The sequence below is a fragment of the Nomascus leucogenys genome, chromosome 14, assembly GCF_006542625.1.
Source record: "Nomascus leucogenys isolate Asia chromosome 14, Asia_NLE_v1, whole genome shotgun sequence".
In the NCBI taxonomy this organism is placed as follows: Eukaryota; Metazoa; Chordata; class Mammalia; order Primates; family Hylobatidae; genus Nomascus; species Nomascus leucogenys.
This window is the reverse complement of record NC_044394.1, coordinates 14,364,706-14,389,954: the sequence shown is the minus strand read 5'-3', so window position 1 is coordinate 14,389,954 and position 25,249 is coordinate 14,364,706. Positions and strand designations below refer to the sequence as shown.

At 35.2% G+C, this 25,249-nt stretch overlaps 1 protein-coding gene across 36 annotated transcripts in view; it reads left to right on the top strand.

Moving 5' to 3' along the window:
* The window catches only part of NRXN1 (neurexin 1), a 1,138,820-nt gene extending 1,122,144 nt beyond the window's left edge, over positions 1 to 16,676 (top strand). For 23 of the 36 annotated variants that reach the window (XM_030826918.1, XM_030826917.1, XM_030826892.1 and 20 more), the window contains one exon: positions 13,068 to 16,676. In XM_030826918.1, coding sequence (XP_030682778.1) covers positions 13,068 to 13,375 — 308 coding nt within the window. In that variant the 3' untranslated portion in view covers positions 13,376 to 16,676. The remainder of the gene's footprint in view (positions 1 to 13,067) is intronic. The other 13 variants (XM_030826884.1, XM_030826903.1, XM_030826902.1 and 10 more) reach the window with 1 other exon arrangement.
* The last annotated feature ends 8,573 nt before the right edge of the window (positions 16,677 to 25,249 follow it).

Below are 25,249 nucleotides of genomic sequence, written 5' to 3'. Positions count from 1 at the left end.
AGAAAAATACTGATTTTGTCACATCTAAGAGCACACTAAAATATTTTGTTTCATCGAGTAAACTTGAGAAATCCCAATGCCTGTGTTCAAATCTCAATTTGGCCACCTACTGTGTAATTAGAGGCAAATCACTGAATCTCTGTGTATTTAGCTTTTTACATCTGCAAAATGAAAGGAATAATGTTCAATACTCACGACATTGCTGTACTGATAAAAATGAGACAATGCATCTAAAGCACTTAGCATAGTCTACCACAGGAAAGCTTTGATAATATAAATTAGCTTTTATTATTAGTAGTAGCAAATTAACTAAATAGTAAACCATATCGTAAATTGAAATATCCCCAAACAAGATAGGGAAATGGTAGTGATGGATACTATAGCATCTAGCAAGTTGTTCATAGTATTTCTAAATTCTGTCAGCATAAAACTTTTCTCAGTGACCACTAAGACAGGAGCAATGCTTTAGCTGGATAAATTTAGGTTCCTGTGGTAGGAGAAGGGCACATATCATCTGCTCTTCTTAATTTTTGGAGGGAAAAAAATTAGGCTTTTTATACTAAACAAAAAGAGAGAGAAAGAAAGGGAGAGTGTTTTCAAGAGAAGAAATGATTAACTTTCCTGCTTCCTTCCTAGGACACTCAGTAATACTCCCAGCAGCATGACTTACCAGGCACACCTACCCACACAGCCTCCCCACCATGATGGATGCCCTTTCGTATTTCCTAATGCTAGACTTGACACACTTCCTTCTAATGGGCTCAGAGGGGAGGTTATCTAATCTTTCACCTTAGCTATTGCACTTTCACCAAAAAGAATCTGATCTTTTTCCCAACAAAAGAAAATTGAGACAGCAATAGCTTCATGACAGGAATATAAAGATGATCACCCAAAGCAAAGAGACCCAATTCTAAATCAGGAAAATTGTACACTGCCCCATCACACAGAATGACTCGGGTTTATATAGATGCTGTGCGGGCACTCTGGTGGAGGAGGGGTGCACCCAGGACCCAGCATGCACTTCTGCAATGGAAAGTCTACTTTGGATTTCATCCGGAGTACACTGTGCAATTGCAGAGCAGGGAAGGAAGTGGGGGAAGATTGACTTAACAATTTTAGAAAGAAACAGTGAAACCTAATCAAAGGAGTTTTTACCAATATAATAAGCCTTGCTGTCAGCTATTTATTACCAAAGAATAGTCTTAGATGATTGATTTTATGACACCTAAAACATAAAATATCATAATAAAATTTTGAAAGAGAAAGAAATGTAATTCACTCCAACTGTAGGAGCCAGAGAGTACTGATCCATTAAAGATAAAATGTCTCACAGAAAAACAGAAACAAGCTCCACATGCAGCACCACAATTAATGGCCTGAAACAACATGCCCTACAATGCAAATGACCATTTTTGCCACCTGAATTCACAAGCCCTCCTTTCATGAAAGGGAAGTCCTCAAATACAACTACTCCCAGGGAAATAATGTCCTTGATGGTCACTGCCGCAGATGATTGAGACACTGTGTGCAGTACATATTGCAAAACTGTATGATTGTTGGGACAGCTGCTGATTCAGTACCTTCTGTGTGGAAGATGTAGAGAAAACAATCAGATAATCACTGTTTTTACAAAGTCCTCATCCTCCTCAGATACTTTAATTTTGAATGCCCTACCTGATCTGATGCCCACAGTAACCCTGGGATATAAATAATTTATGTGTCACTATCATGTTTCTGATAAAGGAATGTTAGCAGAGGATAATGAACTGCGAACTGTCACTCAAAAAGTTAGATGCAGGACCTAGACTAGAACCTAATACATAATTTGATATGATTTTTACAACTCTTCACTGCTTTTCTAAGATTCTGTGGGAATGTTAACTAACTCCCACAGCAAAGGACAGAGAGTTGGCAGCAGGTGAAGAAGAATGTGGCTGGAAGGGGTAGAACTGGGCAACTGCTTGGAAAATACACCTAAAATCCCAGTGCGGTGTCTCACACCTGTAATCCCAGCATTTTGGGAGGCCGAGGCGGGCGGATCACGCGATCAGGAGGTCGAGACCATCCTGGCTAACACGGTGAAACCCCATCTCTACTAAAAACACAAAAAATTAGCCGGGCGTGGTGGCGGGCGCCTGTAGTCCCAGCTACTCAGGAGGCTGAGGCAGGAGAGTGACGTGAACCCGGGAGGCGGAGCTTGCAGTGAGCCGAGACCGCGCCACTGCACTCCAGCCTGGGCAACAAAGCAAGACTCTGTCTCAAAAAACAAAAAAACAAAAAAAAAAGAAAACACACCTAAAGTGCTAAGTGTTTTAACACAGGAATAAAATCAGAAACAATACATTGATCCACAGTGATAAATGCACATACACTGAGTATATAAATGTTAGTAGCCATAGACAGACCTGAGTTTGAATTTTGGCTGTTCCATTTATAAAGTCTAAATAGCCTAAGCTCTTTGAGACTTAATTTTCTTTCCTGTAATGATAATACCTACAACACAGAGTGTTATGAGAAATAAATTACGTGAAATGTATGTGTAAAGTGTACAGCACAGCAACTACCATATAATAATAGTAAAAATAATAGTTGTTAACGAAATAAAATAAGAAACAAAATATAGGTGTTGCAGGGAAGTCATAGTAGCTGTGTTAAGCATCAGTTGACAATTGAGTAATGTTAAAACACATGGAAGAATGTAAGAAAGAAGGTTTTCATGAGGGTTTTGATTACTTAGTCAAGTAAGTTCACCCCCAAGTTATTGCTAAATTTTCCTGGAACTATTTAATAGCTTAGCTTTACCTATTAATTTGGAAAGGAGGAAACGAAGGAAAGGAAAGGAGAAAGGAGAAAGGAAGGAGAAAGGGAAAGGGGAAAAGGAAACGAAAGGAAAAAGGAAAAGAAAAGAGAATGACTTCAGCATTTTCTTTAATTAGGTTCTCTATTGCCCAGCAGGAGTGTAGTGCTGCAGTTATGGCTCTCTGCACCCCCAAACTGCTGGGCTCAAGTGATCCTCCCACCTCAGCCTCCCCAGAAGCTGAGACTATAGGCATGCACCACCATGCCGGGCTAATTTTTTACATTTTCTGTAGAGACAGAATCTCCTCCCTTTGTTGCCCAGGCTGGTCTGGAACTCTTGGCCTCAAGTCACACTGCCCTCTCAGTCTCCCAAAGCACTGGGATTACAGGCATGAATTACCATGCCCAGCAAACTCAGCAACTTCTGAGAGAGAATTGGAAGGAATGCTGCAATATTCACATGCACACACACTCACACACATGCACACATTCACACACATTCACACACATACTCCTCATTACTCTAGCTATAATGTTGCCATTTTTGTCTTACTATAAACCAGGTTTCCCAAAAATTTCTAGTTTCAGGCCTTAAGGATTCTGTGGAATAAATCTCATTTTTTTTGTAAAGATAGATTATTCAAATTTCTATATATAAAAAAGGAAATTGATCTTAAGAAAAGTGATTTCTGGATGTATATATTTTTGGGTGTTGTAGTCAATGAGCTCCCAGGAAGAGAAGCTATTTTGGTATCAAGAAGCTCAGTTGAGTTGAAATCAGTTAATAAGGAGTATCATCTACATTTCAAAATATAACTCCTCTTGCATTTTCTCTGGAATGTAATACATTTTGATGAAAAACATATACAGACTCTCTGCGGTCCCTAGTTTTGAAACTGATTTTCTCAATTATTGCCTATATGGCTTTCTTCTGCTTGACAATTATGGAAAGTTGGGCCTGAGTAAAGAGACCCTTTTCAATTCCAATAGCAACAGGACTGAAAAGCACCCTAGAAATTTCTACAACTACACTGAATTGCAAAAAGAGCCTCAAGTTAGCTGTCAACTATTTGCAGTACTGTGGGTGTCAGATGATGTTGATGTAAATAAGGCATCCAAATGAATCAAACTGATGACTCAGTTAACTTTAAATAGCTTAGTGACTTTAGTCATTGGGATTAAGTGACATATTACCTTGAAGCATAGGGAAAGCAAATGCACTATTTTCATTATTGTACATTGATCCCAGTTCTCCCAAGCACAGAATTGATTTCTGATTTAATGAAATAAATACTACATTTATTGTTTTTTACTGCAGATATTACAAAGGTTGAGGGTTAAAGAAGTAGTGAGTTAAAGAAATATGTGATGTTAATGTCAGTGTTCAGCCCCCTTGCTTAGCACCTTTACTCAAAACTTTAAAATCAAAGTTCTCTCACTTTCTTGCTCTGTCTCCGAGGCTGGAGGGCAGTGACATGATCGTGGCTCACTCTATTCTTAAACTCCTGGGCTCAAATGGCCCTCCCATCTCGGACTCTTGAGTAACTAGACTATAGGTGTGCACCACTATGCCCAACTAATGTTTGTTTTAATTTTTTCTAGAGACAGTGTCTTGCTCTCTTTCCCAGGCTGGTCTCGAACACCTGGCTTCAGCCTTTCAAAGTGCTGTGACTGCAGGTGTGAGCCACAGTTCTTGGCTTTCACACTTTCCCACTTTCTTAATGATTAGATTCAACCTAGTTTACCCTTGAAAATTTATCAAGTTAGAAAAGTTTTCATCTAACTATACATAAAACATGCAGTTTTCAGCCAGCGTGTTCAATCTTCACTAGAGTTTGGAAGGTGAGAGAACTAATAAGAAAGAGAAACAGAGTCACAGGAAACTGTTGATAGTACCAACAATCTAGTTGAAAAAAGACAAAACTATTGAATGAAACATTTAAGTGAGATTTTACAATAGTATAGAATTAATGTTAAAATTAGTAATGTGATATATGGTTGAATTTATTTTAAAAAATTTAATAGATGTTATTGGATTACTTTCTAATAACAATCAAATAATTATTAAGAATATTCTCACCAGCATTGAGATCTCTTCTCCACTTGCTTGTGTGTATTTTTCTCCATACTTCTGTTAGGTTGTTTGTCTTTTTTCCTATCAGTTGACACACACTCTGTATTTTAGAGGTATTTACTCTTGGTCCATCATATGTACTACAGATATTTCCCCCCTCCTTTGTCATTTTCATTTTGTTAATGATATTATGGCTTTTGCCACATAAAATTGTTATTTATGGGGTTAAATACGCTCATCTTTTTATTATGGCTTTATTCCATAGTCTAGTCTCTGTGATAAATTTCATGTCCACCTTGAAATTTCTTCTCACTCTCCCTTTAATCTCACTGTGCTACAAGCACTCTGACTGTTGTTTAATTCCTGAAAAGTAAACTGTTTCCTCAAGGTCATTCGACATGTTTTTCGTAGACTCCTCTGCGCACTTTCACTTGACTACTCTCTACTCATTTTTATCATAAGTGTCACTAATTCAGTAAGATGTTTCTGATTCTGCAGTTGCAATCAGAAACCTTTGTCCTACTCCTGCATGGTACCTACAGTTTTCCTTCATCATGCATATCCCAGCTGTTACTTAACTGTGTGATTCCTTCTTGTATGCCTGTCTGCCTCACTATATTTTAAGGTCCATGCGGACATATACATCAAGTTTGTTTCGTAATCTCCTATACCCTCAGGACCTCATATAGTCCCTGGAATGTTAACTATAGCTCATTATATATTCATTGATAGAAGGAGGGGATTTTCTTAGAGAAAAAATCATAAAAGATGGGACATTCGAGCCAAGCTTTGAGAAATAAGTACTATTTAAACAGGCAGAAGATGAAAGGTTATATGAGCAAGGCATAGAGGTTGAACTCTTTTTGGTATGTGAGGAGTTGGGGACAGCAATAATATTACAGCTGTAACTTCCTTTGACAAATATGGAAGACAAATTGGAGTAGGTAGCTGTGAACAGACTATGAATGGCCGTGAGAACAGTAAGGACCATGGTGCTGGAGTAAGCACGATAATTAATAGATGCAAACCACAAGGATACAATGACTATGTAAAAAGCCTATGAAGCTTATAGATGACTAAGCTGCGGACATATAGTTTACAACATACTGAATAATTGAAAAATAAGACTTGTAAATACCATGATCCTATGCCTGCCCCTGGAGATGAGGGAGATTGTGCATGTTCCTCTGTTTATTCGTTTTCAGTGTCACTAAGGTCATACAGAGTGTGGACATCCATTGTCTCTTCTGTTCCGTGTGGTACCATTTGAGGTAGCAGCCTGTCCTAGTTGGGTTTCTCCATTGTGCAGGCACAGGATGAGTTTTTCCGTGTCTAGCATCCCTTCCCATTCAATACCTAGATCTCTGGAGAAGATAATGAACCTCTCAATATCAGAGTGGTGGCCCCTTAACTGCCATTCAAATGCATGCTTTGGTGGTTTTGAAAGAAGCAGAGGAAAATATCAGAGACAGCAGCCAGGCAGGTAGCAAAGGTTTATTGATTTCCAAGTTCTTTCTAAATCTCCGATGTATTGGGGAAGGGCTAAGATGTGTCAGACATGTCCTCTCTCAAGACTTGTCTGACCTCCATAAGTGTACTTCAGAATGTGCAGGCATGGGTGGAATTGGTAGGAGGGAGAGTAGAAGGAATTTGAAACATTCAGCATCCCTCACTTCTTACAAAACCACAGCATGAGTCGAAATTAATGCATGTCATATAAATCATTTTGTCCCTGCTTTCCTACAAATGTAGCATTTAAACATGGCTTCTTGTGAACGATTGCATCATAATTGTTTCTTCTGGCCTACATTGTATTGAAGCAAAAAAATGGGAAAAAGTAATAAACTTTGAGTTGTTTTTTTCCAAATGGGGGAAAAAAAAAAAACTGTGTTAATCTCAATTCACAAACACCCCAGGAGGCTACAATTCCAATTTTCTTTTCACAGTATTAATGAAACTGAGTACTGGAAAAGTCAAATCTTCCCCCTATAAATCCAAAATCACTTTCAAGGCTAGCCTAGAATTATAATAACTTCCCCATCTGTTAGACACAGTATAGAACTCTGGTCTAATGAGATCATTTTAAGCAACTCTTTTTCCTAGGTGGGGTGGAGACAGAAATTTAAAATCTATACTTTAAGCTTAATTTATGAGAAAACCAGAAAGACTGGTCAGAAACTCTTAGTGAGAAGAAATTCAGTAAATGCATCTTGCCAAGAGTTTTTTTTTTTTTTTTTAAGGATCATTGCAAGACAGGACATCTAACAATTCTGGTTAGCAGAATGATATGTGCTGGCCATTATGGAGTTTAATGATCCCTTATCATCCCCTCCTGATCTTAAATATATAGCGTATGTTTTTTTTTAACCACTAGCCTGTCTTATTCTTTATTATTTCCTAAGATTGGTAGTTTCTTACAATCTTTTTCTCAAAGCTCAAAAGCTGAATTTTCACTGTCATCAGGTTATAATGATACTCTTACTTTATCCTTGGTGTGCCAGGTTCATAGTTGATGACATACACATACATTAACAGTCCATACTGAAGAAATAAAACCAGCCCGAAAAATTACCTAGAAACTACAAACTTACCTTGAAAGTTAACTTTGGAACCAAAATATATATATAAGATTACAGTGGAAGAACAGCTCATTCAAGTATACAAAATAATTTCATAAAAATGACAATTTGAGTGATAAGAGCATCTGATGGCATGCTAATGCCTTGGTGAACTTGTCAATAAAAAGATAAGATCCCACCACCCACCAAACCCCATTCTATATCAGGAATTAGGATTTTAAACACCATTTATCATGCAGAGTTGCAAAAACATAGATCAAGAGCAGTTTTCTTTAATGACAATAATTGATTGCTGTTTCCAATTTCAGAAAGAAAAATGAAGGATGTCACTTACCATTGCAAAGTGAAATCTCCTTGGAAAAATGTATTAACATTCAAAAATGTATCTTTCAAATTGCTTAGTTATTTTAGCACTTCAGTTGTGAATCGTCGTACTAAGTAATTGCAAGCTTTAACTTCTATTTGCATATGCTAAGGTATGATTAGATATAATCCAACAATGCAAACTGATAAATACAATGCAAAGTTTAATGGCTTAATGTGCCCCCATCATATCACCAGATGCATCACAAAAGTCTTTTAAATTAGTGATCAAATATTATTTGTTTCGATAAACCATACAATTTTATTTGCAAACAAATTTAGAAAGCTATATTTAAAAGTAATCATGCCAATATGAAACACAAAACCTGTTCTGGTGAAATAATCACAGTTAGACATTTGTGCCAGTAAGAATTATTTTACGTTGTGTTTTGAAATTCAGAACTTGAAAATAAATTTTGTGGTTTATTGAACACCTTCCTGAGTAATACGCTAACCCATGAGGCAAAAAGTCCTGACCCCTGCTGGCCTGACCTTCTTCATTTACCTGGGGGTGGTGAGGGCCCCTACAAGGATAATTCAGGAGCTGGAAGAGCAAGGCACAGAGGCAATAAAGAAGGGTAAGTAGGAGGAGAAATACAGAGGAGAAAGGAGGAAGCAACAGAGGGTGCAACAAGCTGGTAAGAGATGAAGCCTGCACTGACAGCCCTCTCTGGTCTGTACTGAAGTCTAATGTGTCTCAAACATATTTTCCCCATGTGTTTCTTAATTGGATCTAAATTTGTTCTAATTTGAGGAAATGGTGTTCTTTCACAGATACTGTATCAAAGACTATCAAAAATAAAGAAATAACACATAGGGCGATTTCCTTTCCTGTTGTTGTAGTTTAAAATAACTATCTCAGCAAAAGATAAATTAAAATCTTAAAGATTTTTTTTTTTACTTTTTAATGCAGAGCAACAGTTGCATTTATTTTTTCTCTGTGACAAGGCACTAGAATATGCCTTTAGTATTAACTGTTCATTTTCCACAATGAATTATCATCTGAATTATCATCAGATATGAACAAATTCATTTAGAGCATAGTGCAGAAATATGTTACTAACTGTCCAAACACTTGGTAGCTTATGTTTACCTAAGTTACCACAATATATGTTAGACAACAAAAAACAAGAAAATTCATAGGATTCTTGATAAATCTACAGGGACAAAGCAGACCACTGTATCTTACCAAATGCTAGAAGAGAGGGGAAGGATTAAAAGCTGCTTTTCAGTGGTCCTTTAAGGTAACATGCTTTATAAGTGCAAGAGCCCCAGGAATTTTTCTATAGCCATTTGGCTAAATGAATCTCAGAAGTGAGTAGGAAAGAAATGAATACAAATGTGAAATGGGTCATAACTATTGTACTGCTCTATTTCCTTGCTAGAATAATCAGTAGCTTCCAAATCATTTAGGTTAAAAATGCCAGCAAAAGCCAAAAGCCTTCGTATTGTGATGAAGGTGTGCATTCTTGCTCTCCTCGCTTATAGTACATCACTGTCAGTCCTACTGAAGTTTTCCATTGACCCGAGTTCCTTATGCCCCTGGGCCCAATATAATGAACTGGCTACATCGGCTTAATTTTACCTACACGTGGGAGTTAATCTTTGAAGATTCAAGACTTAAAGACTTAAGCTTATTTGTGTGTATTCCATTATTTTAGCTCCCCCCCTTTATTGTCTTTTACTTGCTTTTTTTTTAACAAATCTTTTTTAACAAGTTATTCTCTTTCACTTGTTTCTTTGTCACGTGCTGGGACAAAGAAAAAAGGGATGAAAGTAAATTTTAATTAATTAAATTATTCACATTTCAGCACTGCTAAGCAAAAAACATGTTGCAGATTGCTTTTTTAAAAATGTCTTAGTTTATTATATAGTGTAGAGGGAATGCAAAATTCTTAAATCCATGAAATATACAAATTAATTATAAGTTTCTCTTTTTTTCACATTTTAGTAAATGGTTGAGATGACTGCATTTCCCTTTTATATAAATTTTGAACAAATTATATAAAAAGACATTTAACCATATTAGTCATTGATACTATTCTCTACATTTACATTAATATAAAATTCCATCAGAGATTTTTCAGTGATCATCAAAATAAAGCATTAGCAACAATAAGAGAAGCCACATTTATAATTCATGAATATATTTAAATCTCTTTGGCCTTTTATTGCATATCTGGGAGAGATGTCCCATTAATACATAAATTTTTTTTTTTTTTTTTTTTTTTTTTGGTTGAGACAGAGTCTCGCTCTGTTGCCAGGCTGGAGTGTAGTGTGCAATTGCAGCTCACTGCAACCTCTGCCTCCCGGGTTCAAGCAATTCTCCTGCCTCAGTCCCCCAAGTAACTGGGACTACAGGTACACGCCACCATGCCCAGCTAATTTTTGTATTTCGGGGTTTCACCATGTTGGCCAAAATGGTCTCCATCTCTTGACCTCGTGATCCACTCGCCTCGGCCTCCCAAAGTGCTGGGATTACAGATGTGAGCCACCACGCCCGGCCAACACATAAATATTTCTAGTCTTAGAAGAAAAGTTAAGAAAAATTTCACTTAGCCTTCACATTTGAAGCATAAATAGAAAAAGAATATTAATTAATCAGTTAGATATGGGAGTAACTACCTATTCCAAACATACCTATAATAATATCTGCTATGATGGTTATTAAAATTTTAATGTGAATCTGGGGAAAAGAAGGATAACATGTTTATTGGGTTTAGATTTTAATTTGGGTAGAGATTTTCTAGGTTATATTTTTAAGAAACATGATATTTAGAATTTTTACATCTGGGATTTACATCTGGGTTTTGTACAGAGATATTTTTAGGCCTCATATGATTTAAGCAACAATGTGGCTAGTGTTGCAAAAAAGAAAGTATTTTCCTTAAACAGGAGATGTTTTCAAATGCATGTGGCACAGTTAAAGTGTTTCAGGCTTTAGTTATGGTCTTTTTGACCTCATTCTTATTTTAACACAAAGTTGCTGTTATTATGCTATGTGCATAGTTGTTTTGAAAACCTCTCAGAAATATTTTAGCAGATAAAGTATTTTTTGATAAGATAGTCCATTTACGATACCAATTCCTTATTGAAAAAAATACATGTCTATTCTTATACAAAATATAAATCCTCCACTCCATTAAAATGCTCAGATTTTACTGTCATAAGCTAAATGATTCAAATGTTATCTCCATTCTCCCTATTCCCTTCTGGCAGACAAAGTAAAAGTGAGGTAATTGTGAAAATGTGTTTAAAATGAAAGCATTCCATCAGGTTGGAAAAAATGATTTAGGTAACATTGAAACAAAATTCCGTTTTTAGCTCTTGAGACACCATAGTAAAAGAATGCTCTGAAAGAATGCTCTGTAAAATGAAAGTTTTCATTTAGTGAAAGCAGCTGAGCTAATTGGCACACTTTGGCAAAGATGACTGTATTTAAAAGAGAAAGTGCTGCCTTTGGTTTGTCAGGTAGTGACAGAGTTACTGCAGTAGATTCTATTCTTCATGAGAGGAAATTAATTCCTGTAATCAAATACTGTGGATTGTAGTCTTTGTCTCCTTTCACCTTGTCCACAGAAGCAACTCCAAAGCTTTTTATTCAGCCACAATCCGTGGGCTTTTGTAAAACAAGCAATGACATATTCAGAATAAAAAGTTTTACCGCTACATTTTGTAGCACCGGAACATAGCGTATTGCTACTTTGAGACTGAGAGCTACTACTTTGGAATGGCTGTATTTGTTAAGGCTTTATTTGAGGAAGGAAAAGAAAATCACAGAAAAACATACACACACACATTTAGGCAAAAGAAATCTTGGTGATATTTGAAAATGGAATTCCAAAGCAGTATAGAGCCATATGTTTGGTAAAATGATTCCCAGTAATTAATTAACAAGAACTTTTGCAGAAATATTAAAATTAATTACTAAATGATATTTAGTAGTAGTGAAATAAAAGCACAATTTTAGTCTTGAGTTTTCAGTTCTTACATACACACGAACACACACTCATACACACACATTCTTATCTAATATATATGCAATTGTGAGATTATTTGTTCATTATGCATAATTGGCTAAGAATAGTGTTTTGAAAGTTGTAGCGTTTTTAATACATTACATCTGGAAAGTAATATTTTTATGTAGGACAAGTGAGAGGATGGAGATTCAGGGAAAAACAGAAAACACAATTCACAAGGAAAAAATGACCTACAGTCAGAGTAGGATAGACTCTTCTTCTCTCTCTACAGTTTCTATCCTTTTATATCAAAAAAATTTATTACATATAGAGGAAAAGAGCTGTCCCTTCTCCTCCTCATATCTACCAATTAAATCTCAGGTCCATTCTTCCCCATCAGTCGTCAATTTCAGTGCCTGACCAAGCCTTCAAGAAGACGTAGGCACCCCAAAATCCATTGCTCTCATCCAAGAAAGAGCCTTATTTATACTTTGGGAAGACTGAAGAAGGGTTTTGTCAGTTGAATAAAACTAGACTAGCCAGTCTTCTATTATTATTAGGTAGTTCAGAGTTTTGACTAAAAAATCAATCTGGACTGTATTTAAAACTGAGAAAGAATATTTTATTACTTTCTCCTCCAAAGTTCAGCTTGGGAGCTCCCCAATCAATTAATAAAATACACACATACTTATGTAAACAAATGAATCTCCAACAAAATGGAAATTAGTCTTTATATTTATAAAAATGTAACTGAAGTTATACTTTAAAAAGCAGACAGTTAAAATGTATGGATTATCTTATTGTTCAGTACTGTATTCTTTAAAATACAAGGGAATATAATTTCTAAAGTAATCCTGAATTTAGTTGTCCTGATTCAGTCTAGAGTTAGACCTATATTCTAGAGCAATACCAATCTGATTCTTATGATTCCCTCTAGTATTATAGGGCAGGGCTGTTCTGCTTTTCTTTATGTTGGGTTTGTGGTTTTTTTACTTAAGCCACCCACATGGCCCTTTAGAGCTAATTGGAGTTCATTTGGGACAATGGTTACCAAACTCTGTGAACAAAATTGATTTGTGAAAAAAGAAGACACAGCAACAAATCTCTCCCAGAGAACTTTAAATCACAGTCCCTAGTTTTTAGTAACCATGAGGCAAAGGGATGCCTACATTTATCAAGAGCATACCTTTCCTAAAGCATAGGTGCTGTCAGAATTAGATAATAAATGTAGCTTTCTGGTATTCAGTGAACTCAATGATCACTTTGTGTTTGTTCTCATCCTCTTTTCTATAGCCAACCCAACCCGAGCAGGCGGCAGAGAGCCGTACCCAGGCTCAGCAGAAGTGATCCGGGAGTCCAGCAGCACCACGGGTATGGTCGTTGGGATAGTAGCCGCTGCCGCCCTGTGCATCCTTATCCTCCTCTATGCCATGTACAAGTACAGAAACCGGGATGAAGGCTCATACCATGTGGACGAGAGTCGAAACTACATCAGTAACTCAGCACAGTCCAATGGGGCTGTCGTAAAGGAGAAACAACCCAGCAGCGCGAAAAGCTCCAACAAAAATAAGAAAAACAAGGATAAAGAGTATTATGTCTGATCCCACGATCTTAAATGGACACTCGTATAGAAATAGTCTTCATTTTATCTGAGACATAATATAAACTTATTTACTTTCCTTTTTATGAAGCACATACAAAAGAAGACAGGGAATGCAATCAGGAAGGAAAGACTTTTTAAAAAATAAAAACAAGTATCTCATGCTCTTGTTTCTCAAAAAAGAAAAACAAAAAACAGGGGCCAATAAATTCCCTAACATCCACAGTGTTTTCATTTACTCTGCTTGTCTTTATGTTGCTGGAACATTTCTAAAAGACAGTGATGACTGCACGCATTCATAAAGCAAAGGAGTATTACAGCGTCAAGGCACAACACAAAAACCAACACAAAACATAACACAAAAAAGAAGCTACCTATGATCCTGGATTTAGCCAAAGTGCTAGCGCTTTCCTGAGAAGTCAGTTAGTCCAATTGCCAGAGAAGACTGTCCTTTTGAATGACTCAACCTGCAAACCTTTAAGAGTTTGCCGCCTGGTGCAACTGGAGCAGTGGTTGGAACTTGCATTTGAAACAAAGTGCTGGCTTTTTTGAAGACTTGTGTAGGAACACATTCAAAAAGCCCCTTTCTGGTCGTGAGAGAGGAAAAAAAAGTATGGAGGCCTTATTTTCAAAAATGTGAAATATAAGGCACATTTTCACACAAAATTTCAAAACAAAAACAAGAGGGCATAGATGCAATCATTGGGAAATTTTCATGCACGCTTATTATGTTATTACATATGTTTATATAAAATCCATCTCTGTGTGCTTTCTGGACTGTGATAAGTGACGTTTTATAGCCTGTTGTATAGAAAATGCAAAATATATCTCTGCTCTTCAGCCATTTTTGGTAAATTCAATGTTATAAGTGTTGCTAAGTATAGGGAGTTTTATGACATCAGAGCAACAATTATTTCAGTTGGGTTTTTTTTTTTTTTGCCACCATTATAAATTGCCACAATTACTTACTTTTATTTTTTAAGGAAATTACAGTGTAGTGTTTATTCTAAGGAAGATATGTATGAATGTATATAAAAAGACTCAGCTACTTCTTTTCTTATATGTACAGCCTTCATTCTGTTGCAATTAAGTTTCAGTACTTGTATGAAAGGTATGAATTAGAAAGTCAAATATATACATATGTATCTTATAATCTTTTCTCCCTGAAATACACTCCCACATACATTCACTATTTTCACACACACACACACACACACACGAATCCACAGCAATCCCTCAGATATGCTGGATGATCCAAATGTGCATACAGTAGCAAATATTTACTGACAAATTGAAAAACAGGAAGGAAGAGGGTTGTGCCAAGATATTGATGACAAATGGGGTGATTTGCTTCATTGAGATCTTGCTCCCAGGTAACCTTAAGAAGATGTTAGTCCCTAATGAAATGAACCTTTCCTTATCAAATAGAATATCACTGATATACTGCTGCATGAATAAGAACCATTATGTGGGCAGGTTATGGAAGCAAAATTGGTTAATCTACACCTTAACTCTGGCTGCTGCAATTGAAAACTTTCTTTCTAATAAAATAATACATATATTCTCTGAATCTGATGTGCATGATGAACATTTCTGGAAAGTAAACACTTTCTCAACTAAGTATTTTTCAGTAATTTTTGATTCTGTATTACTACCCACTTAAAAAATCATTCTCTGTTAATTATTGACTATGTTTTAACTTTTCTGGTTTTACATATATATCATTAAATATAGTTTTAGTTTAACACATTAAGTAGTAGAAAAGTATAGATTAGACACTTGTTTTGCATATTGTTCAATGATGTTCACAGCAATAAATTATTAATATGAGAAGGTAGTGCAAAAATGCATTATTAGATTGCAAGTTGATGTTTCAGTAAAAATTGGTTGCATTACTTGAATACCTTCTAAAAGAACGATAATAAATTTTGTAGAAGAGAAGAATACCTTTACAATTAGCTTTAACCAGCAAAGGCAAAAAATGCAAAACATCTTTTGTGATACTTTAGTTGATGAAAAAAAGCCAAGAAGTGGCCTGGATTTCAGACATACAGCACCTTAGAAATATGTATAATTCATAGCAAATCACCACTATCTATGGTTGCCAAGTAATTGTTGTGTACAAAGAAACTTACTTAGTGGCTTTTTATGACCCAGAAAGTAGAAGGTATACATTGAAAATTTAATATCCATTACCTCTTTTCTAGATTTTCATTTTTTTTAATTTGCCACGTTAAAGAATTCACGAGTCTTTTCTTTTACCCCGTCTCATTCAGTCTTACTCAGGGAAAGCCAGCAAAATAAGAAGGGAAGTGTAAAACTACCAATTTACAGCTTGAAGGGTTTTTTTTTTTTTTTTTTTTAAGGTTGCTTTTCTATTTTATCTATTAAGCTTGAACCAGTTTCCATCTGGCAAGATTCTAAAATATAATAGAAAATAAATTGAATAATGGTAATTTTAAGCAGTATATCTATGAAATGTGTTGTTTGGGATTGATTTCAATGTTTCTCCCCAGCATAAATTTTAAAGTTACATGCAATGATATAGTTTATTATCAGTAAAATTATTTCTAATATTATTGGCTTACACAAACTCTAGCAAAAATTATTTTTTCCTGAATGGAAAAAGAAAAGAGAGGAACAGAGTTAGAAGGAGAAAATGACTTGAATCCCAAGTATCTTCATACCAAACATATCAGGGTTCCCTGCATAGTTTGCAGTTGATCGAGGATTTCACACTACTTGGCATAAATTTGATTACATCTCTAGACTGTAACTTTTCTGATTGATTACGCTTCTTTTTTATCCATGTAATGTGTTGCCTTTTTTAAAAGAACAAATACTACAATAACGTGTGAAGTGGTCAATCCCTAAGACATCAAAGAAAGGCCACATAACCCTACCCTTCTAGTGCTTTGTGTGATTGGGTATCTAAGGGGTTTTCTTCTTCTTTTTTTATTTGTTCGTTTGTTTTTCTGTTGCAAGGCCAATTTATCCATTATTGGAAATGCTAAGCAAGTGGAATTTACTGTTTTGTTAATAAAATATTTCTTAATACAACTGTGGATTTATTAATTTTAAAAATTATATGCGGTACCATTTCCTGCTTAAGTGGGAAAGTAAAGAAGACGGCATTTGAAGGGAAGACCCATCCTTATAGAGGAAGAATGTTGACTCTCTTTTTTCTGGATTTTACTAGTCATTAAACACCTCTGTATTCATACACTTAAAGATATAGCCATTAAATGTACTTTTGTTTACATTTGTTCATCTTGATATGCCAGAAACCATAAACTCATACAGTATTAGTCGAAAACAATATTAAAATACTAATTTCATAAATATGCTTTTTCTCTATAAAAGACAATGGAATCTAAGTTAAGTAAACCTGTGATTAAATTCCAACACTATCACATACTAGTTACTATTTGCCTAATTTCTTTGACTCTCACATTGTGTTATTTGGGGAAAAAAAAAACAAAACTAAATATATAAAAGAACGTAGTGTTTCTTTCCAGAAAACTATATTTATTTCTCACAAAGCAAATTAGCTTTTTAGAAATCGGATGATTTATCAGAGTAAGTTTTAGTTCAACAGTTGGAAACTGTTTTAAAACCCTGGCACTTGAAAATAATTTTCTGATGAAAATGTATAAGAGTTTGGTCTTTTTTTCTTCAATAGTAAAAAGTCTGAACATGAATGCTTAATTTGTTTTGTTCCTGCAGTGTCTAGATATATTCGTTATTTCTTTATTACTATTAATTCATGATTGTAAAAATGTAACAAACAATCCACATTTTGTTAATGTCTAAATTAAAGGATATATAATTTAGTTTCCCTTAAAAATATGTAGGCACTTCAAAGGCGGTTGCTATATAAAACTTAGTAATCAGACCAAGGATTTTGGGTCTTAACCTATAGAGGGCATAGATGCCCAGGGCCCAGTGATTAGGCATCAGGGGTTGCTAACTTACATATACAATAATAGAGATAAATGTAAATATATATGTAAAAGATATATAGGTATATATAATGGATAGATATATTAATGTAAATATAGAATTGTTATTACATATAAATATATAAATCTATATAAAATATTTATAAATATTTTGATATAAGTATTAAAGATTTAATATAAATATTTTGATGTAAGTATTAAATATTTAATATAAATATTTTGATATAAGTATTAAATATTTAATATAAATATTTTGATGTAAGTATTAAATATTTAATATAAATATTTTGATGTAAGTATTAAATATTTAATATAAATATTTTAATATAAGTATTACATATTTAACATAAAATAATTATATATATTTATACATAAAATAACTTGGCAAGTATATGTAAATGAGCATTTTCCCGATAAAAGTGTTCATTAGGTTCATCAAATCCTCAAAGGGTTTCAAAGTTTCCCAAATGATTGAGAATCACTAAAACAGACATTAGATATAAACACAACTTTTAAAAAATAATACTGAAGATGAATGGTTCAGTGAGTAATAAGAAGGCCAAGAAATACAAAAATTAGCCAGGAGTGGTGGTAGACATCTGTGTTCCCAGCTACTCAAGAGGCTGAGACAGGAGAATTGCTTGAACCTGGGAAGTGGAGGATGCAGTAAGCCAAGATTGCGCCACTGCACTCCAGCCTGGGTGACAGAGCGAGACTCCATCTCAAAAAAAAAAAAAAAAAAAAAGCATCAAGGAGGTGGCATGAACTAACTTTAACCATTACAGTATCCATCTCTATAAATAAATGTCCAGTTATACAATTTTTATTGCAATTAATCTTGCTTCATTTTTACAAATTCAATCTTCAATTATTTATTGAGGCCCAGTGTATGAAAATCACCCCATTCATCCCACATATGTCTACTCTTCTGAACAACTTAATATTCACTTAAGGGCAAACTTCTCCAAGAATTGGAATCTTTGATTTAGCACCTTTAAGACAGTCAGTGAACATCTAATATGCAGCAAGGGCTAAGCCAACAAAGCATCCATCTTTAAGCATGTAGAGGTCACCAATATTTGAGAGTGGCAGCTAGACTATGAAAAATACCTTACTGACCCCTAAATATGTGGTCACCTTTAAATAAAAAGGAGAAAATAACTTCTTGAGAAACATAGAATGTGGAACCATAGTATTCATTCAGTAAAAATAGCAATCAATAAAAGAAGTATTGAAGTATTGAATGCTTCTGGTCTGTGAAATTTCAGATGATTACTGATTAGAACAGTGTGCTTTCAGTTAAGTAAAATAATCTCAATAATGATCTGTCACAAGCACAATATTTCAAGCAAAGTGGGTCTAAATACTAGATTTGAAAATTACTAGCTGTGGGACTTCATGCAATCATTCAATCATACTAAGTTTATTCAGCCATAAAGAGAACGATAAGGAGATAACCTATAGGATTGTGAGGAACAAAAAACATAATGCACTTAAATGCTTTTATAAAGTTCAACATTTTACTAAAAGATAAAAGTTCACCTGTTTAATAGGGTAAAATTAAAGTGTGCTAGGTAGTTACTAAGAGAGTAGAATTATCATAAATTTGTATATTTTAAATTAAGACTATTGTAGCGGTTTATGTTACTATTTTTCCCAACATAGAAGACACTTTTACAATGTCCCAGACAAAGCATTGTATAGCCATGGCTAAAGGAAGGGTAGCTCCTTTGCAAGTAAATCGATTTCATCATAGGATAATTTTGGTTCCTTATATCTAGCTTTCTGTAACTTCCACTTATTGATTTCTAATTCTCTGTGCAAAATAGAATATACCCTTTTCCCACATGACAGCCTTTCCAATACCAACACCCTCCCCCAAACACTGCCTGGATTTTCTCTTCTCCAATCTTAATATTCTGGTTTATCATGGCCATTACTCAGATTATATAGACTCTAGGCATCTCATAATCTTAGTAACCTTTTCCTGAACCTGTTCACAAAATCTGATACCAAACAACCATAGCATTTGGCGATCAGCCAGAATACAATGGTTAACCTTCCTTGATTTGAACTTTTTCTCCCTGATAATGACACTTCAGATTTCATGATTTTTCAAAAGCATATATTACTTGTTTGAATTGCATTGAATTAATGATCAACTAAAATTATCAGATTTTTTCCAGGTAAAGTCTCCTTTAACTTGTACCTCGACATTTATTACTTGAATATAAATGTAGTATTTTACATTTAACCATGAGAAATTTCATTGTATTGAAGACTAATCAGTTGAGATAAATTTATATCTCGATTTTCTCATATGATGTCCTAATATTCATCATTGGCAAATTTTGCATACATTTACATGAAAATAAGTTCATTAGGAAAGAGTTCTGAGGGAGGCCTCAAAAAGACCTCCCTGCAAACAGTGCTTTTCAACCAGGGGCATTTTTGCCCAGGAGACATTTGGTAATGTTAGGACCCAGTTTTGGTGTCATGTTTTGGGTGGAGAGACCTATTCGTGTCCACAGGGTAGAGATCAGGGATGCTACTAAACAACCGGAAGTGCACAGGACAGCCCTCCCTTCACCCCAGCAGACAACTGTCCTTTCCAAATGCCAGTAGTGCCAAGTTTGATAGGCATAACATATCCAATGGCGAAGATAATATATATCAAGCTGCTAATAATCTTTGAGTGGGGATTTTCCATCTTATCTACCAAAAATCATAAGAAACTCAGTTGCCTTGCAATCAAGACACAAAATGATTTCCTCCTAATTTGTCAGTGAATCTATTGGAAAAGGGAATAGCTTAATTTGTAATGCTGTTTATTACTTATTACTGCTTCTTTTAAAAAGTGGCCAAAAACTATATATTTTTAAAAATAACTCTTCTTTTGATTTCAAGCTCATCACTGTAGAATTAAATACATCCTTTGAGTATTACAATTGAAATCAAGGCAAACCTTGCTTCCTTCATTCTTCTAGTATCACATCTTCCTAAAAAATGTCACAATAACCAGTTTAATTTTTATGTTCACATTCAAGTTGTCTGGAATGCAATTGGCCTTGACATGGACAGATAAACTTTTAAAAGAAGGGATTTAGAAATCATTTATTCTTTGCCTACCTTGAACGTCAATTGTCACTGGTACCCTATTTTTGGGGACCTGATTTCAAGGCGCTTAGGCATCAGTGTGTGATGTCTGGCTGCTTAGCCCATTCCAGAATCTCTTATTTTGTACCATTTTCGGAGGGCCCTGATAATTGACTTTTACTTCCATTATCCAATAAGCTTTCTCAATATCAGAATGCTCTTCAGAGAAGTGATTGTGGGGGAGCACTAGATGGGGAGTGAGGAAATGAGTTAGGGAAATTTAGAAAGCCAATTAACATTGATTATATAATAGGTTACTGCCATGAGGAATACTACTTGGGAATTCTAGGAGACAGCATAAAGCATGCTTCAGAATTATTCCATCTGAAAGCCAAGGAATGGAAATATGTATCCATCGATTTCTATCAGTCTTAGGTAAAGGGCTATTAGGAGGGCAAGAAGGTAAGGATGATAATTAACTTCAAAGTACTTTGTGTGGCATTTCCTACTGACCGGGTAAGCTCTATGGTTGAGAGAAAGCCCTCAAGAAAAGAGCTGCAAGTGTTTCCAGCTGGAAGCCACTGGATTATTGTGCTCCAGAATGATACATGCTAGCGTATATGGGTGAGTCACCTGCAACATTGCTACAGTTTTTGCGTGTGTGACTTTGTACTTACACTAAATACATTCAGTTCTCTGTCTAGTAAAATTGGTTCAACACATTCTTCAAAATAATGCGATTCCATTCTCAGAGAAGTCTCTTTCTCTCCCCTATGGCCCTATGATGATTTCCTTAAAGCCACTAGGGCTAGTGTCTGTTCATCTTGCAATCATTTACTGCAAAATGATTGCAATAGTCTATGAACTTGTATCCTTTTCTCAGTTTTAATGGGATAATTTATCCCAGTGTGTGTCACATGTAGCAGCTGAAGTTCAAGTCCTGGAGAGTATTCTCTCTAAATATAACCTGGCACCCCTCGATGTGTCCTAGCCCTCCTCTGTGGATGGGGAAAATGTGGTCATGGAAATCAGATTCAGCTGTTTTGATTATTCAAAATAACTCACTTTATGTTCTACTGTCTGCTGTGAAGTTGTCTCAGATGACTGTCATTGGCTAGGAGGGAATGGGGGTGGAATCTGTTCCTTTCATGTCTGTGGAAAAAACTGAGAATGAACCTCTAAGAAGTTTAAGCATTTCTTTACTCCATGTTCCCAGTGGTACGTTTGAATTTTATAGTCAGGAGATGAGGTGGAAGAGGCTGTGCCTTTCACATTGCTTAGCTTACTCAGGTACACTACATATGGTCTGGGTCTCACCTACAGACACTTGGCCTGTGTCTGTGTGGCTTTCCATTGGATGGTGGAGAGTAGTCCACAAAGATACCCTCTTACCTCTTTACACCCTTCCTGTTTCTCCCTCAACTAATTCTTTTAACCTTATTGGTTTTGCTTCTCCTGTGACTTGGAAATCTTGATCCCTGGTATGGGGTTTAAAGCAAAGCCATTGTGGCTTTTTTGCAGGAGAAGTTTACAAAAACTGAAAATGGAGAAAGAGAGTGGAGACATCCATGAGGTCTTGTACTCTGGATATAGTTTTATTTTTCTCTTTTTCTATTTCTCTTGGTTTATGTATAAAAAAATCCAACACCACACTGTGCATGTTGTTCTTCTGTCAGCAATCCTTACAAGAAACCTGAACTGTTTGCTTAATTTTGGACCAAATTATAAATTATGCAAAAGAGTTACTATCTTCTCACTGAGCTTGAGTCATGTTATAAAGACACCTCCACTACTTTAGTAGAAGCCATTTTCTCTCACCTCCTCCTTGTTCCGCTGCCTCTCATTGCTGCCTGCAGAAGGCAGAGATGAGGTAGCCATGCTCCCAGGTGCGGATTTAAAATGGGAGCCATCAGAGAGCTCTGAACTCAGCCACCACAGTTACCTTTGATGTCTTTTCATTGATTTCCTCTTAAATCCTATCTCTAAATTTATATTTTTTAGAGTTTCTGCTCTATTTTTAGTATTTCTCATTTGTCTTTAGCCATATTTACCTCCAGAGCATCTGGCTATTGGATAATACATATTTTCTTTATATTTTTACTAAGTTTTTCTCCCAAAGCTTATAACATATATATTAATTGTCCCAAAAGTTCCCTTCCTTCTCTATTATAAATCCCCCAAGATTTTCTGTCCCTTCCATCATGACCACAGCACTTCATTGTTTCTTGTTAGTGAGAATTAAGTCTATCAATTGAATTTGTTGCCTTTCAAGACTCATGCAAATAATCTACTTTTATTAAAATAAAATGTAAGTAGCTGGAATTTTGACATCTTAGTTCTGTTCCAGTATTATTACTCATTCTGTAAAATCTTATCCATTCCTCTACACAATATCATTTTTCCCTCTGTATGCTTTAATTGTCATCAAATCTCATCATACTTAAATGGTAATGTTACTGAACAAATATTTTACGTGGAGAGACACTCCACTTCTGATAACTTCTGATTTTAAAATGTAATACTCAATTTACACTTGTGACTAAGACTGACTATAATTATTTTTCATGAATACTGAAGCATGTAGTTAAAATTTTCTACGTGGCTTAATAGTTAATGATTACAAGCATTTGTGGAATACTCTATCGCTTACAAAGTAATGGCACAAATAGCATTTCATTCAATTTTAACCACAACTCTCTGTATATGATATTACCAAATAGATTCAGGCATTCAAAGTCCTGATGTTACACACACACACACACACACACACACACACACACATGAGTCATGCATTCAACAGGGATATGTTTTGAGAAATGTGTCATTAGGCGATTTCATCATTCTGTATCATAGAGTATATTTACACAACCGAGATGGTATAGCCTACTACACATCTTGGCTATATAGCATAGCCTATTGCTACTAGGCTACAAACCTGTACAGAATGTTACTGTACTGATACTATAGGCAATGGAAACATAATGGAAAGTATAATTTAAACATATCTAAACAGAAAAGGTACAGTAAAAATCTTACGATACCACCATGCTATATATAATCTGCCATGGACGGAAACATCTCTATACAACACATAACTGTATGTTAAAAATTTAGGAACACAATGGTTTTAGAAATCTTTAAGTGACTTAGAAAGTATTACCAAGAAAACCTAACTAGCCAAATTAACTAGCAAGTTCTCAATTATTTTTATTCTGTGGTTATGACGATATGAACAACATTGTTGTTAACAGAAATCTATAATAATTCAACAAGGTATTTCTAGCTTTATCATATTACAAATCATTTATTGGAGCAACTGGCAAATAACATAACTTTTATTTCTTTAAAGGCTACTAATAAACAGAAGAAAACCAAATACTCAGTAATCAGTGAGTAACATGGACCTGTGTCTCAGCTAATGCAAAAGATGTTAAGGAGAGAAGGATGAAGCAAAAGAATCTAAACGTAGTTATGCATTTGAGGAATGTGTTGGTGGTAATGATATTTCTTGTTACTAGCACTTCCCAATTTATTATCCTATTTTATTTTTATAATGCTCCTGTGAGGTAGATACAACAGATTTATATCTCCATTTTGTAAATTATAACAGTGAGAGCCAGAAAGGTTAAGAAACCAAATGTAAAGTGACCGCTAGCAGTAAATCAATATTTTATATATTAGGTCATGTCTCTCCTGAAACTAGGGGAACTGTTAGAAGAGATGAAAAATACTTTTAAAACTTATTTTGTAGATGAGGAAACAGGGGCTTAACGTTAAGAAATTTACTTTAAATTACACTGCCTGTTAGCAGCAAAGGTAGGACTATAGCCTGGTGCCCTGACTCCAATTCCCATATCCTGTCTTCATAGCCAAGAAATATAAACCCTGTAAGCAGGAAAAAAAAAAGCCATCATTCCTTGCCCAAACTTGATTTCTTTCCACCTCTCTGATGTAAATCTTGCAGCTGACCTGTGGGTTTATCAGATAGAATTATTACTTTAAAGTTAGTGGCAAAGGGGCAATGTTTAGCACAGGGTGGCTGGTCAATAGATTTTTTTTGAATAAGTGAATCAATACAATTGGCTTGGCATTGGCATTTTAACTAATATTCACATCTTATTTCTCTGATGTAGTTGAGCAACAGATGATTCAAAAATCAATGGGAAAAGATCAGCAAAGGATTTATATTTTGCTGACAGTATTTTCTGGTCTGTTATCTCAACTATGACACTTGCCTTCTACTGCCTTTATCTTACAGGCCTGGAGAAAGAGGTAGCACTTTTCTCAATACTTTTTAATTTTACACCACACATATACACAACATTTTCATTTACTAAACAATTCCTTCGCCTTCTATTTTTGCTTTAACACCTAGCCTAGAACATTCTTTTAAGCCTTGCCACCATCTCTGTGAATTTCATTATTTCTGTAGTAATCCTCTCAACAACCTGACTTCAGAATTCCTCATCTTGTTGCATCCCAAGGAGCTCCATCTTCGTTCAGTCTCAGTTACTAAGTAATAATTCATATATGCCCCAAAAATTTTAAACAGAAATGCATTATTTTTTAAATCAAAATTCTGAGATCTCTACTAATGACTATACACTTGACCCTTGAACTACATGGGTTTGACCTGCATGGGTCGACTTACATGCAGATTTTTTTCAATAAAAGTTATATGAAATGTACTGCCCTCTCCTGCCTCCCCTTACCTCCTCTACCTCTTCCACTTCTATTACCCCCGAGACAGCAAGACTAACCCTTCTTCCTCCTCCTCTTTAGCTTACTCAATATGAAGATGACAAGGCTGAAGTGCT